This window comes from Apus apus, chromosome 1 (assembly GCF_020740795.1).
Source record: "Apus apus isolate bApuApu2 chromosome 1, bApuApu2.pri.cur, whole genome shotgun sequence".
NCBI lineage: Eukaryota > Metazoa > Chordata > Aves > Apodiformes > Apodidae > Apus > Apus apus.
Window position 1 is genome coordinate 131,560,935 of NC_067282.1, and position 15,481 is coordinate 131,576,415.

The 15,481-nt window shown below is 43.0% G+C and overlaps 1 protein-coding gene across 5 annotated transcripts in view; it reads right to left on the bottom strand.

Annotated features, from left to right (window-relative positions):
- ITPR2 (inositol 1,4,5-trisphosphate receptor type 2) overlaps positions 1 to 15,481 on the bottom strand; it is a 270,523-nt gene that overhangs the window by 23,980 nt on the left and 231,062 nt on the right. For 4 of the 5 annotated variants that reach the window (XM_051628013.1, XM_051628007.1, XM_051628016.1 and 1 more), the window contains 5 exons: positions 13,974 to 14,169; positions 11,060 to 11,152; positions 6,195 to 6,322; positions 4,258 to 4,423; positions 2,871 to 3,031 (listed from right to left, as the gene is read on the bottom strand). In XM_051628013.1, the coding sequence (XP_051483973.1) occupies positions 2,871 to 3,031; positions 4,258 to 4,423; positions 6,195 to 6,322; positions 11,060 to 11,152; positions 13,974 to 14,169 (744 nt within the window). The remainder of the gene's footprint in view (positions 1 to 2,870; positions 3,032 to 4,257; positions 4,424 to 6,194; positions 6,323 to 11,059; positions 11,153 to 13,973; positions 14,170 to 15,481) is intronic. The other variant, XM_051628027.1, reaches the window with a different exon arrangement.

Genomic DNA, 15,481 nt, shown 5'->3' on the forward strand with positions numbered 1-15,481 from the left:
AAATATAATATCTCATTCCACTTTGTCCTTTCCAAAGAGGTCCTAAGACCTCTGTTCTTCCAATCACCCTATAAGTACTTGTTGCATTCCCATACACCCCCAGTGAGCCTCATTCAGCAATGAGTCAGTTCCACTGGCAAGCCCCAGTTGCCTTGTGAAAGGTTAATTAGAAGTCTGTCTTTCTTGTGCCAGGATCCTAATAAGAATTTGGTCTCTTACCAGGGACTTGGTCACCTCTCCCAGCATCACAAGAATGGTCGCTCAGCTTTCAGTTTATCACAGAGTCTGAATCAGCTTCTCTTTTTGTCTTCAGGACAAAAAACATACCTTAGATTTAATTTCTGCATGGAGTGTAGTACATCTCACATGCTACACTCATTACTGCTGTGTTTGAAACACACCCAACGTGCATACTAGATCAGCTCATGCTGCTGACAGCTGCAAAGCTACAACTGAGTGTTTTCCTTTTGACTCTTCTTTTGGTCGAAAAGCAAAGTTGTTTATCTTAATCTCTTCTTTCAGTTGAATATCACACTTCCAGAATACCTCACTCTTCCAGTCAGATTATATTCCTTGTTCCATGTGGTAGACAGTAATCTCTCCGGCTCCAAGACAGAGTCCTGTTTTTGTTCACTTAAGCAGTTCCAAGTACTTCTGCCACACAGCACTAGTATTTCTGCAACACACCTTCCCTAGATTTTGTACTATGGAATTTAAACTGCACAAACATACAATTACTAATCCCACACTAGTAGTCTGTTCAAACATTTGCTTCACTTTTTTTTCCCCTGCTTCCCCATTCCCTCTTCCATTCCATGTAAGCCTTACACTTCTAGGGTCCATATGAACCTCTCCTATGATGCAGAACAACCATTAACGTTCCATGTACCCATGGAAAAAATAAGCCTTCCTTCACAGGTTTTAAGAATCCCAAAATCTGGGTTGCTACTACCCACTTCAACCACCACTGTTCTGCCACAGAGGAACAGAGACTTTGAGAAATCAGTTCAGTGCTTGAGGTCACATGTGTTTTGGTGCTTTTCTGGTAATATTTTAGATATTCAAACAGAGTTCCCACCATTAATGCAAGTGTAAAATACATTAGTGAATTACATCAGAAAACTCAAACCACGGCTGCCACAGGATGAATACGCTTACTATGAATATTAATGCATCCCTTGGAATGAAACATTAAAACTTAAGATACACACTAGCAAATTTTAAAATCATATAAACACTGCAGGGAGATGAAGAGAAGTAGAGAAGGAATCAACATATGAGACAAGACCTGGAGTCTGGAGATGTTATTGACTCTACTAATTCATGTGAGCTTCTGAAATAAACTAAAATATTTTCACGTGTAACAAGACAACTTGCCACTACCAATAATCTCTTGTAATGGAACAGAGGGTACAAACATTTGTTTCATTTTTTCTATCTTGCTCATCATACTGCAGGGGTGTAGATCCCTTACTGCCCAGCAGTATAAATGACTTGAGCTGGACCACGGGATTGGCAGTTCAAAATTTCCACAGACATGGGCTGTTCCTCTGTACCCTTGCACTGAATTCCCATCACCTGCCACACCACCTTCCCATGTAGTGGCAACAGCACTTACAAAGCTCCATTTCATGGCAGCATTCAGGCATGCACCCTGGTCTAAACACAAGCAACACTAACGCACGTTCCTCAAGGTAAGCTCTGCATAAGCACTGTGCAGTGGGTGGGAATCATCTCCTCTAACTCTAGCCAGCTCCCAATTAGGCTTCTTGTCTAAACTAATCATTTAGGCTCTCAATGGAGTGAGAAAAGCAATGCCAGGGTGAGTCACCTCTGCTATCCTAGACACCTGTTTAAGGCAGGATAAATAATCCAGCTTTAGGCACTGACAGGGCAGGGAGCTGGGACTGAGTTAAACTAGGTGTCTGACTTGAAGGCAGCTGAAGTTAAAGAAGAATCTTCTCCTTGGCTAAACTGAGGACTAGAAGAGAAAACCAGCCCTTCACTAGTCAGTTTGGGTAGTATGCATAATCAAAGGATTACTGAGCAGATACTCTCACTGATGAATGTGGCTCCAGAATGCATGAACAGCGAAGTCTGACATGCATTTGGTTACACCTTCCTCTCGGATTCAGACATATGGCAGCTCTGCAACCATGGACCCTGAGCAGTGCAATACCTGCCCGGAAGTCCATGGGAAGAAAATGTTGCACCACAATATCTAAACAAAAATGAAGCCCCAGCGAGATAGCCTTGATAATCCACCCCTCTCTCCTACCAGAACGAACCCTCTTTGGTAGCAGGCTGGAAATCAAATGTAATCAAATGTCTCTCTGCCCCAGTGCCATCAAATTTCTCTCTCTCAATCCAAGTCGTATTCTCACTGCTTCATGAGGCAGTTTCTGTAGCTCTTCAATTCCCTGCAGCAGCTCCTCTTGGTCTTTTCAATAGCTTGTTCAGAGCAGTCATAGGAGAAAAGCGCTAGCCCTCAACACTGACCCTGTGTCTCGCTGTTCAGCAGGAGATGTTATTTTTCTGGACAGCAGCCCAGAGATACTGGACAAAGCTGGAGCAGCAGCAGATGTTGTGATGCATGCTCCTCTGCCCCTGGTTTGGCTAACGAGGCAGCAGAACCCACAGTGCATGAGAGCACGAACACCAAACCAGAGACTGTGGCCTGTGCCTTCATCTTTTTCATTATGTTTAAGACTAGGCTTTGTTGCAGACTGTCTGAGACACGTGAAAAGACCTTTAAAAATACAGATCGATGCCTCCTATTGTTCAGAGAGAGGGAAAAATAAAGGTATTCTCTCCTCTACCTGCAAGGAGCATCTCTCAGTTGCATAAAGCACATGCCCAAATTGACTTACCACGATCATTTGCGCTACATAGCTTTCCGGGCCAGTGTATTCAGTGGGATCCTTAACTTTGACAAGAACTATGAAGTACAAATAATGCCACATGTTGTGTTCTGACTTTATATGCTCCTCAAACGAAACGGTCTTGTTATCAAATTTGTCTCTCTCCAGTCCTGCAAAAAGACATGAACACAATGCCAAAAAAACCCACCAAAAACTTAAACAAAAAATAACCAAATCTATTAAATATGTTAGAGAAAGGAACCTAACTTAATTTAAAGGATCATAAATTTGAAAAGTCTTGATTTAAAAGCTATAACCACATACAGTAACTGCCAGGCAAGAAACACCAGGCCAGACAGCATTCCTGACAGAATTCTTTCAGCGCAGAGTTTATTCTCTTTTGTGATATTTCCTCTTAATAACAACAACAATATAATAAAAATGTTACAGTTTTACAGCGCCTTCTATGCTGAGGGCTATAAAGTGCTTTACAAGTGTTGGCTCTGATTCTTTCTAAATGTATACTGGTAAGCACACAGCGTGTAATCTAGGTCCTGATCTTGCAAAGATTTATGCACACATTTAGCATCAAAGATGAGAACGGTCCCACTTAAGCTGCGGTGGGATTTGTGTGTGTAAACCTAGCAAGGGTGAGTCTCTGCAGCTTTGTAGTCACACAGTCTTTACAGAGCTGTGATCATAAGATTATTTTTTTTTTTTTCTTCCTGCAACAGGTCAAATCTCTGAAGAATATCACAGTGAGGAAGGACAGATTTCACAAATGTGAATCAGTGTTACAGCCTTTCTCCCTGGATCTCTTGTGGACCCTTCCACAGACACTAAAGCCATTGTGCTCTGCACAACGTTCATCCCTGTCAGTACAACCATGGAAACAACACCCAGCCTACAAAAAAGAAGATATTTCTAACATCCCCATGGGGAGTGAAGGTCTGCCCCTCTCTGTGAGTGCACCTCAAAACAAGCATGAGTTATCTGTGGGTTTTGTGGGGACGATTTGAATTTAATTCCTTTGTTACCCTTCTGGAATGCACTGTGCTGTGAAATAGCAAGCTATATTTTCATCTGCACCATGCTTTGTGAAATAGTCAGCAGCTGCACCATCTCCATTAGTGGTGATGATGTGAGTGTGAGACACATTTCTTTTCTCTCAGATCCTGGGTGGAGGCTGAAGCCACCTTGTAGCAAAGCTAGCTTTTCACTCCTAAACCAAATCTTTTTCCTACTGAGAGGAAATAAATTTGGAAGCAAAACTGACATTTTTACAGACTTCCCTTGTAGAAGATAACCACACCACAGGTTCATGTGTTACTTATTGAGGAATAGTCCATTTTACTCCTTCACCCATCAAATGTCTCAATAGCTCAGTAACACCTACCACAGATGAAACAGGTTGTCTTTAGTATTTCCTCCTTTTTTTGCTTTTCACTCCTGAGATCAGCAAATGTGTCAATGATGACTCCAAAGATTAGGTTTAGAACAATAATTATGACAATGAAGTAAAACAGAAGATCATAAACAACTCGCGCAGCAAACAAGGGTTCCTGAAACAACAATAAGGTCGCAGTAAGATCTAAAAATAGCACACCTCTGAAATATCAAAGATTTTTACATTTGCTCAAGCAGAGCTCCGTATTTCTTTTCATATGCCAAATTCTGCTAGCTTCACTCCCCTAAGTAGAGAGGGACTACCTATGTGACTAAGCAAAGAAGATTTGGATCCATGTGCTCTTACTGCTTTGGGACTCCTGTTGCTTCACACAGCACAAGGAAGAGATTGGCGTGTGCACCCGATGCAGTGTAGATGCATCGAGTGAAGATAATTACCTTGCCCCTACAGAAACAGGGAGATGTAGTTTCTAGTACTCACCGAGAGCTATGACAGCTCTTCTTAACGCTGCTTTCTGGCATACAGGGACATGCTTACAATGGGTCTTTGTGGAATACTCCGGGCCGATGCCAAGTCTGCGCACCAAACAACTGGAAACCAGGGGAGCGTGCGTGTGTGATGCTGAGGCCAGGCAACTCTACTGTGACCCCAAGAAGGGCATGTCAATGGTTGTAGCACTGTGCTACTGCAGTCATAGGGCTGTGTAAGCTGGCTCAGAGGACACAGGTCAAGCCTGTGTCTTTCAGGAACACAACATGCACACGTACACACATAGATACACACGCATGCACACACATGTGAAGTGCTCATATTCCCCATTTCACCACACTCTTGTTTTTACATCCTAACTGCTTTCCTTCTTGCAGAGGCTGGACTGGGCTCCCATTGACACTTCTAAAAATAGCATAGTTGTTCTGTGGCAAACAGGAGACAACACTCAGTGTAAGGAGGAGGAACATAAAACCAAAGTCCTTTTCTTCACCATGATACTGAATTGGAATTTACTGATTTTCTCAGTTTTCCACACATTCATTGGGATAATAGTGCTACCCTCTGTGAAGTGCTTTAATATAGTTAGGACTAAATAACTGCTAAGTGGCAAGGGTTATTTCTGTAGTTGTTTAACAACTTCATGGGGATGGACTACAGTTCCTGAAGAACCTCCCAGTCTACGAAATAGGACGTAGATTCCTACTATCAACACAAAGAATAATTCCATCCAGATTTGAGGTTTTTGTCTCTGGACTCCTGCAAGCCCAGCTGAGATAAATTTATGAATTTAATTCCTGTGTTACGGTGTAGGTCATCAAGCAAAGCGCTGCTAGATTGCCTTTATTATGTTATTTTTGACCTTAAATAAAAACGCATAAAACCACCCAGATATTATGAGTAGTCCTTAAATGAATTGAATTTTGGAGGAAACATCTGGAAGATGACATATACCATGACAGATGAAATTCTGTTTTGACTTCGATGCTAGCTGAGTATGAGTAAACAATAGGACCTACTCCAGGGCAGACACCATGTTGAATTTCAGCTGAAAATACACCTTATGTATTACAGTGGAGAGTCCTGATATATACTTATCAACAAATCCCTTTCAAAAGTTTGCATTTATAATTCCTAGTGTAACATAATCCAATCCAGCAACATTTCTTAGCAGTGCCTGGAAGGTTACAATGCACTCCAGTTTTCCAGAACTGGTAAACTACTACCTAGAGTTCCTTTCTTCAAGTATCATCATCACACCAAGCTTAGCTCTTTCCATTAAATATTCCATCTGGGATGTAAAAATTATATGGATAAATCAACTGTGTGACATTAGAGCAGACTACATACAAATACCGTCTATAACCTCTAAAAACTGACTTTGGCATTCATGAGATGCACAGGGAGTAATGCATTTCCTCAGCCAAAACACTTACATCTTTGGAAGGCTTTCTGAGCACGTCTCCCACACCACCACCATTTCGCAGGCCTTGGTTTAACACAGTCACAATGCACATGAGCAGGGTGTCACAGGTCCTTTCTATTCCATCCTCCTCCTCTTCACCTGCAAACAGGAGAGCAGCAGCTTTAGGAACCACTGCATGAAACAACCACTCATCAAACAAAGCCACAATTCTCTGTTAGAGAAAGCAACTGCAGTACACATCTGTCTTTCATATTCTTCAGCTGGAATTTCACGATCATCCCTATCCATTTGCACATCGCTGCTGGTGACATACTTAGGCACATCAGGCATACTTAGCCTGAAGAGAGACAGAGAAAATGCCAAGCATTTCTCTCACCAGTAACTCTCTTAATGACTCAGAGCTGCCATCTCTATTCAGGGGAGTACCCCTTTTCCTTGCAAGTACTCCCACTGGTTTCAGTATGACTGCTTTCTCAGTGGGCCTCCTAAGTGCACAGCTGACACATACAGGAGAAAAAATACAAACACAGAACTAAAAGCACATTTGTAAAAGGATTGTCTTCCTGTGAAATCATTCCTCTACCCACTTGTGTACAAGCCAAGTCATCTTAGCTTTTCAAACAATTAAGGAGGGGCTGGCTTTTATACCAGTAAATCTGTCCATGATCTTTCCACCAGCACACGTGCCCAGGCACAAGTCTGATATGCATTAAGAGAAAGACTCTCCCTGACCTCAGCTTGAAAACTTGGATTCTATTCTTATCTCTGCTGCAGAGCTGCTACGTGGTTTTGGCTGAGCCACAGAAGGTACTATTGTGCAGGTGATATTTGAACGTGCAGAGGAGCTGGCCTGGAACACCAGTCCCTGGGGGGACCTTGTCCTCCCCGGCCAGAATTCCTCCCACCACGCACTCGCCCCCACGCTGCGGCTGCATCAACAGCCTCCTTTTGAAGAGCCCTGCTTGAGTTGTTCCCTGTGTCCTGCTGGTTTGCACTGAAGGGTCAGGACTGTGACTGCTGCTTCTCCTGCTTTCCTTTCTCTTTAGGGATACGTTTGCTTAAGCAATGAAGGCAGCAATTCTCACTTGGTTTGCTTCATGCATTTATTGTAACACAGCTTAATAAATAACAACATCCTGCTGTGATAGTTAACTGAAATAGCATACTTAACAGCCCCAAACCACCACATCTGGGGGCACTGAGATAGACTTTGATAAATTGAATTGACTGAAAGGGTTCACATTACAGACATGCAATTTGGATTTAAAACACGGGTTCCCAAATTGTGTGTATGGATTTGAAGAATGGAGCTGATATCTGATGCCTTTGCCACCACTGCTTTTTGCTACACAAGGAAATTAAATGAGAAAGAACTCCTGATTTAAGGAACTCTGAGTAAAAAGAAAAACAAAAGCAGACATCATGATAGACTTCCCTGTTAAACTATAGGGTCACAACAGACACTACTACCACTAATAAGTCCAGATATTTTTTAAAAAAGTGTAAATATTGAAACTGAAAATTGAAATTAAACAATGAAGCCTTTTTTTCTCTGTTACATCCGGAAATTTTTTGCTAGCACCATGTTCTTAGTCACAACAATTCACCTCTTCTCCTTTTGTACCCTGCCTTGGTCTCCTCATCCAAACATTGCTCCATCCATTTTTTTAAAGCTAGTATCTGTGCTTGAGAAGAGGACCATCCACAAGATAAATTAAAAACCATCATACAAGCCACAGTTTGTGTTTCTTGTAGGTAGCTACAGAACAAGATTGTCACTGTTCACAAGACCAGAGTTGGGTGCTGGAAACAGCAGATGGTCAGATTCCAGTGAACAGCAAGGACAACCTGGGCTGCAAACAGGAAGTTGCAACACCAGAGAAAGCCACCTGCTGGAAAACCTAACTCACAACTCTCCATATCCACCAAGACACAAATTCAGAGCAAACTCAGATGCAAGATATCACTCATCAGCTGACAGGCATATCTTAAAACACAGAAAATCAGCATCCCATGTTGCACTCAGAAGAGCAAGCTCAGGTTGCTCTTTGCCAGGCAAGCAGGCTGAAGTTGGGAGAAATCTTCAGTGCAGTAATGTAGGCTGTGGGCAGTGTACAGACATCTGCATGTCTACTCTACTTCCACTCCCAGATGTGGAGCAATAAGAGCTACCTTCAACCTGGGATCTGGATAACCCCATGGGCACATGCTCTGCCCCAGCTGGTTTGCCCTGGTGCTCAGTCATGCTCATAGCCCAGACTCAGATCCTGCTGACATACTATCAAAAGGAGGGGCTCTGTAGAGTGCAATGTTGCTAAGGACCCAATGTCAACACTAGTTGGGGTTCAGGGAGCTTGATCTGCAACCAACTCCAGCCTGGTGCGTGGCCCATTAGTGGTTTGACAGCATTAGGTAGGCTCTCTTCTGATTAACTCAAAGCCAATGCAGGTTAAGTACACAATGTTAATCACAGGGTAGTAAGTGGGCCTAAAGGAAGATTTACTTCAAAAATCTTCATCTGATGGCCCCCAGCTACCTGGCTTCTGTGTCTGAACCACATGCACAGAAGGAGAGACACAGAAGTGTCCACGTGGATCAAGCTGAACTTGCACAGAGTGGTACCAGACCTGGGAGTGGAATGAGTCTTTGGAAGTCCTCTTTTACAAACAGGTATCTGTGCACCTTTCTAGGACAGCCCTTTATGGGCTACAGAGCACAAAGGGCCATGTACTGTAGGATGTGAATTTCCTTTATGTGATAAAGCTCTTCACCAGGCAGAGTTAAGAGATATGGAAATGCCTTTGGAGTGAAGAGTGGGAGACTCTGAGGGAGATGAGACAAAATATCTTTATGCTGACAGCTCAGTGCTGCAGTGAGGAAGCAGGCTCTAGACTGTGAATGCTCTCTAAGCAGAGCCTCCCAAGTTAATGACCTCACCAGCCTGAACAATGACTGAGTACATGTTCAACCAGTGAAATTCAAGGTAGAAGCACAGTCTCACCAGACCAAACTATTAGCGTTGACCTGACGCAAAAAGCAATGTATTTATGTCTCCACTCTGGACAGGAGTGCCTTTGTGAACATTTTATGTTTTCTACAGGCAGCTGTGGACTTCTTGATGCTGCTACAATGTGAATCTCACCCAGTCTCAGGTTGAACTGCCTTTGCATTCCACCATGCTCATGCTTTCACCATAAGAGAGATCTATCCCAGAAGACTGAAGGCTTGGCTCTACATTTTGACAGTGATTCACCAGATAGGATGAGCAAAACTTTTTGTGCTGAATGTTGGTTTTTTTATGTTACTGGACTAATAAAACTCCCCCAAGATTAAGTGACAGTGCAATGTGATGTTTTGTATGGCCCCCTTTCATTATTGTTTAGTTTTAAAGGAACAGTATCCGAACAATAAGAAATGTGAGATTTGTATTATTTAAAGAGCTTGGCAAAAGCCACACTGCATCTGTTCTGACTGATTGATTACTCTTTGAATGCCACAGCTTTGCCAATAGTTCTTAGACTGTTTTCTCTATCAAGTGAGACAGCTTCCCGTGTTGTTTATGAGGCCTGTTTACATACCAGCTGGGGAGAAAAAGCCTACTTTTATATAGCCCTCTCCCTCCCACCCTTGATCTTTAAAATGCAAAAATAAGTAGTGGAATAATAAAGCATGTGTAACTGTGTTGTACTGGAACACAGAATAGGAAGGAACCACTTCTGTCCTCAGTTTCAGGCCCCAGCAGCCACAGGCAACTGTGGCACTAAGTATTTTAAGCCCATAGACCATCTGCTGCGCACACAGGTACACTGCAGACACCACAACATACAAACACAAACAACAACTATAGCAAAAGACCAACCACCACAACTGGATTATGGTACAGGAAGAGAGCAGAACAGACGGAGTAGCACCACCATCAAAGGTCCCTGTCTAGCAGTGCATTTGACCAACAAAATTCCCAAGTGAACCTGTAGCCTCAAACTAAAGAAGAGGGCAAAGCACTCCCTCAGTTTGAGCTAGGATAAATTCCTTCATGTCCCAGAATCTGGTAACTGTTCCAGCAGGACACACTGGTCAGATAGTTTATTTTATACTTAAAGTTGACAGGGTCCTTCTGACATATGGATCAGGTTTGTAACCCTGGTATCAAAGTAAAACCAGGAGGACTCATCTGCTGAACCAGAGCAATTAAACTCTTCACTTGGCAAAAGCATGAAGCAACACAACTTAGCTATGGCAAGAAGGGTTTGCAACAGTCTCTGTTTCCTTGCACTTGCCACAAGCTAATGATGTACAGATGGATTGCTGCCTATGCTGAGCTGAGCCACAGTAACTCATGAAGAGTAATTTGATCCTGGATCTGGGCTCTTAGGTCTTCTGGCTACACTATAACCTTGGCCTAGAAGCATGTAAAAAGTAGAAAAAAGTTGTAAAAGTTGTAAAAAAAACTTGTAAAAAAAAAAGCTAGCTATATGCTACACCATGAAAATCAACTCACGTGGACCTGAATGGATCTAATACTGGCTCAGTGTGGCCCATTCTCACCTCAGTGCAGGTGAGGATGCTGCACATAAGCAGCAAGCTTTTTCTCTCAGTAAGAAAGTCAGATGGGAAGACAACCTGTCCATTAAAGCATAATGATCCTGAAAGCTCTTTTAGTAAAAAAATTATTGTCAATGCAATTGGAAATCAGGTGTGGGAAGCACTCACATTAAAGGAAAGCTGCCAACCAAGCCCCAAAACTTGCAGAAGCTGAGAACTTACAACCTACAACAACGATCATCACTTCTCACACTAGCAAAAGTATCCACAAGAACAGCACACAAATCCCTCCATTCTAACTGATCATTGGTTTGGGGAAACTTTTGTACTCACCTGGGCTCATAACTGGGATGCTTGTGGAACAGTTCTCTTTGGCACAGGCTCCCATCATTGACGTGAGGGTTGTAGTGGGGACTTCCCCAATACCTGTGAAAAAGTAGGATACGAACCAAAAAAAACAGATACTGCATTAATATGAAGTTTTAAATTATTATTTTCTAGAAGTGAATCTCTGATTTGAAAAGTTGAGAAGAAAAAGCAAAACAAATTATATGACTAATTCCTCCTTCCTCAAACAGTCTGCCTCAACAGCTCAAAGCAATCACAAGGAAAAAAAACCCACATTTTTATATTTACTGGGTATCACAGCTATTCCCATTTCATCTCCTGAAATTAATGAATCTACATCAAATGCTGCTATTTCTGCTTAGAACAAAATATATTCAAAGCAAGAAACAACTGTCAGATATGAAAATGATGTCAGTTCTAAAACCATTAGATAAATTATTCACAAAAGCTGACAAGAGGGACACCAAGCTGATGTTCAGTTATTCTGAATGTAGAATATTTAAGAGTTTTCAAGGATTTTAACACAGTTTGGTACTTATTTGTAAATATGTATGGATTTGTGTAAAACACTAATTTAACATTCCCAAAGTGGGTAAATGTGTACATCAGCTTGATTTTATCAAATCAATTTTATCTTGTGCATCTTCAACAATTTTCTGCAATTCTAATCAGAGATACAAAAAGGTTTAGGGAGGAAAAAAATCAAGGCAAAATGATACAATCAAAGTAATAGTCTAAGACAATCCATGTAACTGAAAACATCCACCCTTTCTCTTTGGGATATTTTATAAAGAAAAAAAAAATTAAAGCACCTGTCTTGGGATGCACAATGTTCCATCAGTATCTCATCAGTATATTTTCTTGATGAGTTTTAGATCAGGAATGGCAACGCGTAACGCCAGCAAGAATACATCTACACCACAAAAAATCTGCCAAGAACCCAAGAACAGAAACACAAACGCACAGGAACTACTGCAGACCAGTGCTGTGTGCAGCCTTGTATCCGTTATTCTTGTCACTAGTTGCCTGGGAGAAGAGCCCAGCCCCCACCTGACTACAACCTCCCTTCAGGTGGTTGAAGAGAGTGATAAGGTCCCCCCAGGTCTCCTCTCCTCCAGGCTGAACAACCCCAGCTCCCTCAGCCTATCCCTATAAGACTTTCCCTCTAGTCCTTTCACCAGCCTTGTTGCTCTCCTCTGGACCTGCTCCAGCACCTCAATGTCCTTCTTGAAGTGAGGGGCCCAGAACTGCACACAGGACTCGAGGTGAGGCCTCACCAGTGCTGAGCACAGGGGGAGAATCACATCCCTGCTCCTGCTGGCCACACTATTCCTGATACAAGCCAGGATGCCACTGGCCTTCCAGGCTCCTTGGGCACCCTGCTGGCTCATGTTCAACTGGTTGTCAACCAGTACTCCCAGGTCCCTCTCTGCAGACTGCTCTCCAGCCCCTCTTCCCTCTCTTCCCCCTCTGTAGCGCTGCCTGGGCTTATTGTGGCCAAAGTGCAGGACCCTGCCCTTGGTCTTGTTGAATTTCATGCCGCTGGCCTCAGCCCAACACTTTTAGGAAGCACTTCCTCACGGAGAGGGTGATTAGACACTGGAATGGACTTCCCAGGGAAGTGGTGGAGGCACCGTCCCTGGATGTGTTCAAAGAAAGGCTGGATGTGGCACTTAGTGCCATGGTCTAGCCAATGTGGTGGTGTTGGTCACAGGCTGGACTTAAAGGTCTTTTCCAGCCTTTGCGATTCTCTGATTCTACAATGGCCACAATAATCTTTCAAAATGAAACTTCAGATCATAAGTTCTGTCCAAAAAATAAAGGTAACTCAAATGTAAGCTAACTTAGCCCTTTTGAGAGGATGAGTGGCCAAAATGAAACCTGTCAGTGTTCTTTTTTCGTATGTTATAAAAACAGATATACGAGTACACCAAGCGCAAGAGTCTTGAATGAGGTTTGACTTTTTTGTCTGCTTTAGGTCCAAAAATAAAAGATTTAGGAAAAGGCTGACAAACATTAAGTGCAGATGGCCTGCGATGGATCTCACTAGTGGTTCTGTGCTTTTGTACAGGTCTGAAGAGCTCAGCATTTGGGAAAACCATGCCCCTGCAAATTTAATCTTAAGTTATTCTTAGCTATTTCTATATAGGCAGTTAACTTCTCTGCCCATGCTCCCAGCAGGCTGGTTGGCAACATGAACAAAGATCTCAACTCACCAGACTCGGCTTTTTTCCTAGCTAAGCAAGTTTGTAATTCTCTATCCACATTGGTAAAATCTCTCATTCCAGAAAGCTGGAAACCCGGCCTTTTTAAAACTGCTTAAATACCTCCCAATGATTTTACTGAAGCAGGATTATACACTAACACTGATATTTGTGACATAAACACTGATTTAAAAAAATGTTCCAGGAACTCCTCTAGAAGCTGAAGTGTGGATTCTGTAATACACTTCTGCTGGATGCAGCTTGAAAAGTAATCCAGTGGATACATCTACTGAACATGTTATCATCACATGACTTACATAGTACATAGAAAATATTATGAGCTGCTTTTAAGGTGGGATGAAAAACCAATGAAAATCCACTTTGAGTTGCTCTTCCAAATACTTAGGAAATTTAGATTTACTTTTATATATTAGCATGACTTACAAAAGAAATTGTAGTAAATGAAGTGTGAGTGTTACATTTTAGTGATTGAACAGATAAACCTAGTCTAAGACTACCTTTACACATTAAATTTTACCTAGAGACTTAATTAAGTCCTAAAGTAGAAGAGAGTTAGTTCTGCTCCCACAGATACAATATATATATATATAAATTACACTTCTTTAGAGCAAAGTTAGGTTAGACAGACAGAAAAGGTATGTATCAGAAGCCAATTTCAATATAAAAACCATTACCTGCCACAGTGGTCCTGATTTTCAACCTGTCGACCTCCATGATAAAGTCATCTTTCAAGAAGAGGAATCCAATGATGGAGAAGAGATAAACTAGGATGAGTGCCAGTACTGCAGTGAGGATAATGGAACGACCATTTCGGGTAACACTTTTTATCACATTTAGCAAAGTCTCTTCTCTGTACACCAGATCAAACAACTGGGAAAAGCACAGAGTAGAGGAAAAAAAATAATAAAAAATGAGGCAGTATATAGATGCTACATAGGGAAACAATCTGAACTACTGAAACATACATCTAGCAGTGTTCTAAATTCTCAGCTTCATAAGTACACAATTCACATTAATTCCAGTTGGAGCTGGGCATGCTTATAGGAGAAGAAAATCTAGGACAGAACTTTAAATTTTAAGATCATGTTCTGGATTGGTTTGGCAGGTTTTTTTGGTAGTGGGGGAAGGGCCCCAGGGGTGGCTAAGGTAAGAAGCTGAGAGGCTCCCCCATCTCCAAACCCAGCCGAGGAGCCATTAGAGGGACAATAGATGGGCCTCTAGAATTAACACAGGAAAGAACTGAGATAAGAGCTAAGCAGAATGAGCAGTTAGGAAGAGCTGAGCTGGAGAGGGAGAGCGGTGCCGGTGGTTGGTGAGGAAGAAGGGGAAGAAGGTGCCCAAGCAGAAGTTTCCCTGAAACCCATGGCAAGATGGCAGCTGTGCCCCTGCACTCCTGGAGGAACGTGGTGGAACATTCCCTGAAGGTGCCAGGAGGGGTGAATGTGGATTTGCTGCCAGTGGACTCTGATTGCCCAGCAGTGGAAGACCCTGGCGCTAGGGAGGGGAGTTTGTTCCCGAAGCAGCCCCTGACTCTGTGGGAAGCCCAGGCTGGAGCAGCTCCGGACCTCGTGGGAAGGACTCATGAAGGAGAGGTTCCTGGAGGACTCTCTGCCATGGGAGGGACCCCGTGGGGAAGCAGGGCAGGACTGTAAGGAATCCTTCTTCCTGAGGAGGAAGGAGCAGCAGGAACCACCAGCCTGTGAAGTGACTCTAAACCCCATCCCCTGTCCCCCTGTGCCGCTGGGGGGAAGGAGGGAGAGAAACCGGGAACAAAGGGATTTGGGCCCGGGAGGAAGGGAGGGGTGGGGTAACATGTGCAAGCCCTGCTCTGTGTGTGTCTGTGTCCTGGGTGTGTGTGATTAGTGTGAAATTAAATGGTTATTTTTCCCCCAAGTTGAGTCTGTTTTGCCCAGGACCTTTATCGGAGAAGAACCCTCCTTGTCCTTTGTCTCGACCCATGAGCTTCTGGTTGAGCTTTGCCTTCCCCATCCCACGGTGGGTGTGTGTGTGTGGGGGGGGGGGGTGGTGGTGAGTGAGCGGCCATGGGACTGGTTCTTTGTTGTCACGTTAGGCCCAAACCACAACAGACAGATTACAGCAAAATTCAAAGCCATGAAGAATATACTAAATATAAGCCTGATCTAGACGTAGCTAACTGTTACCAACAAGAGCTATTGCTTCC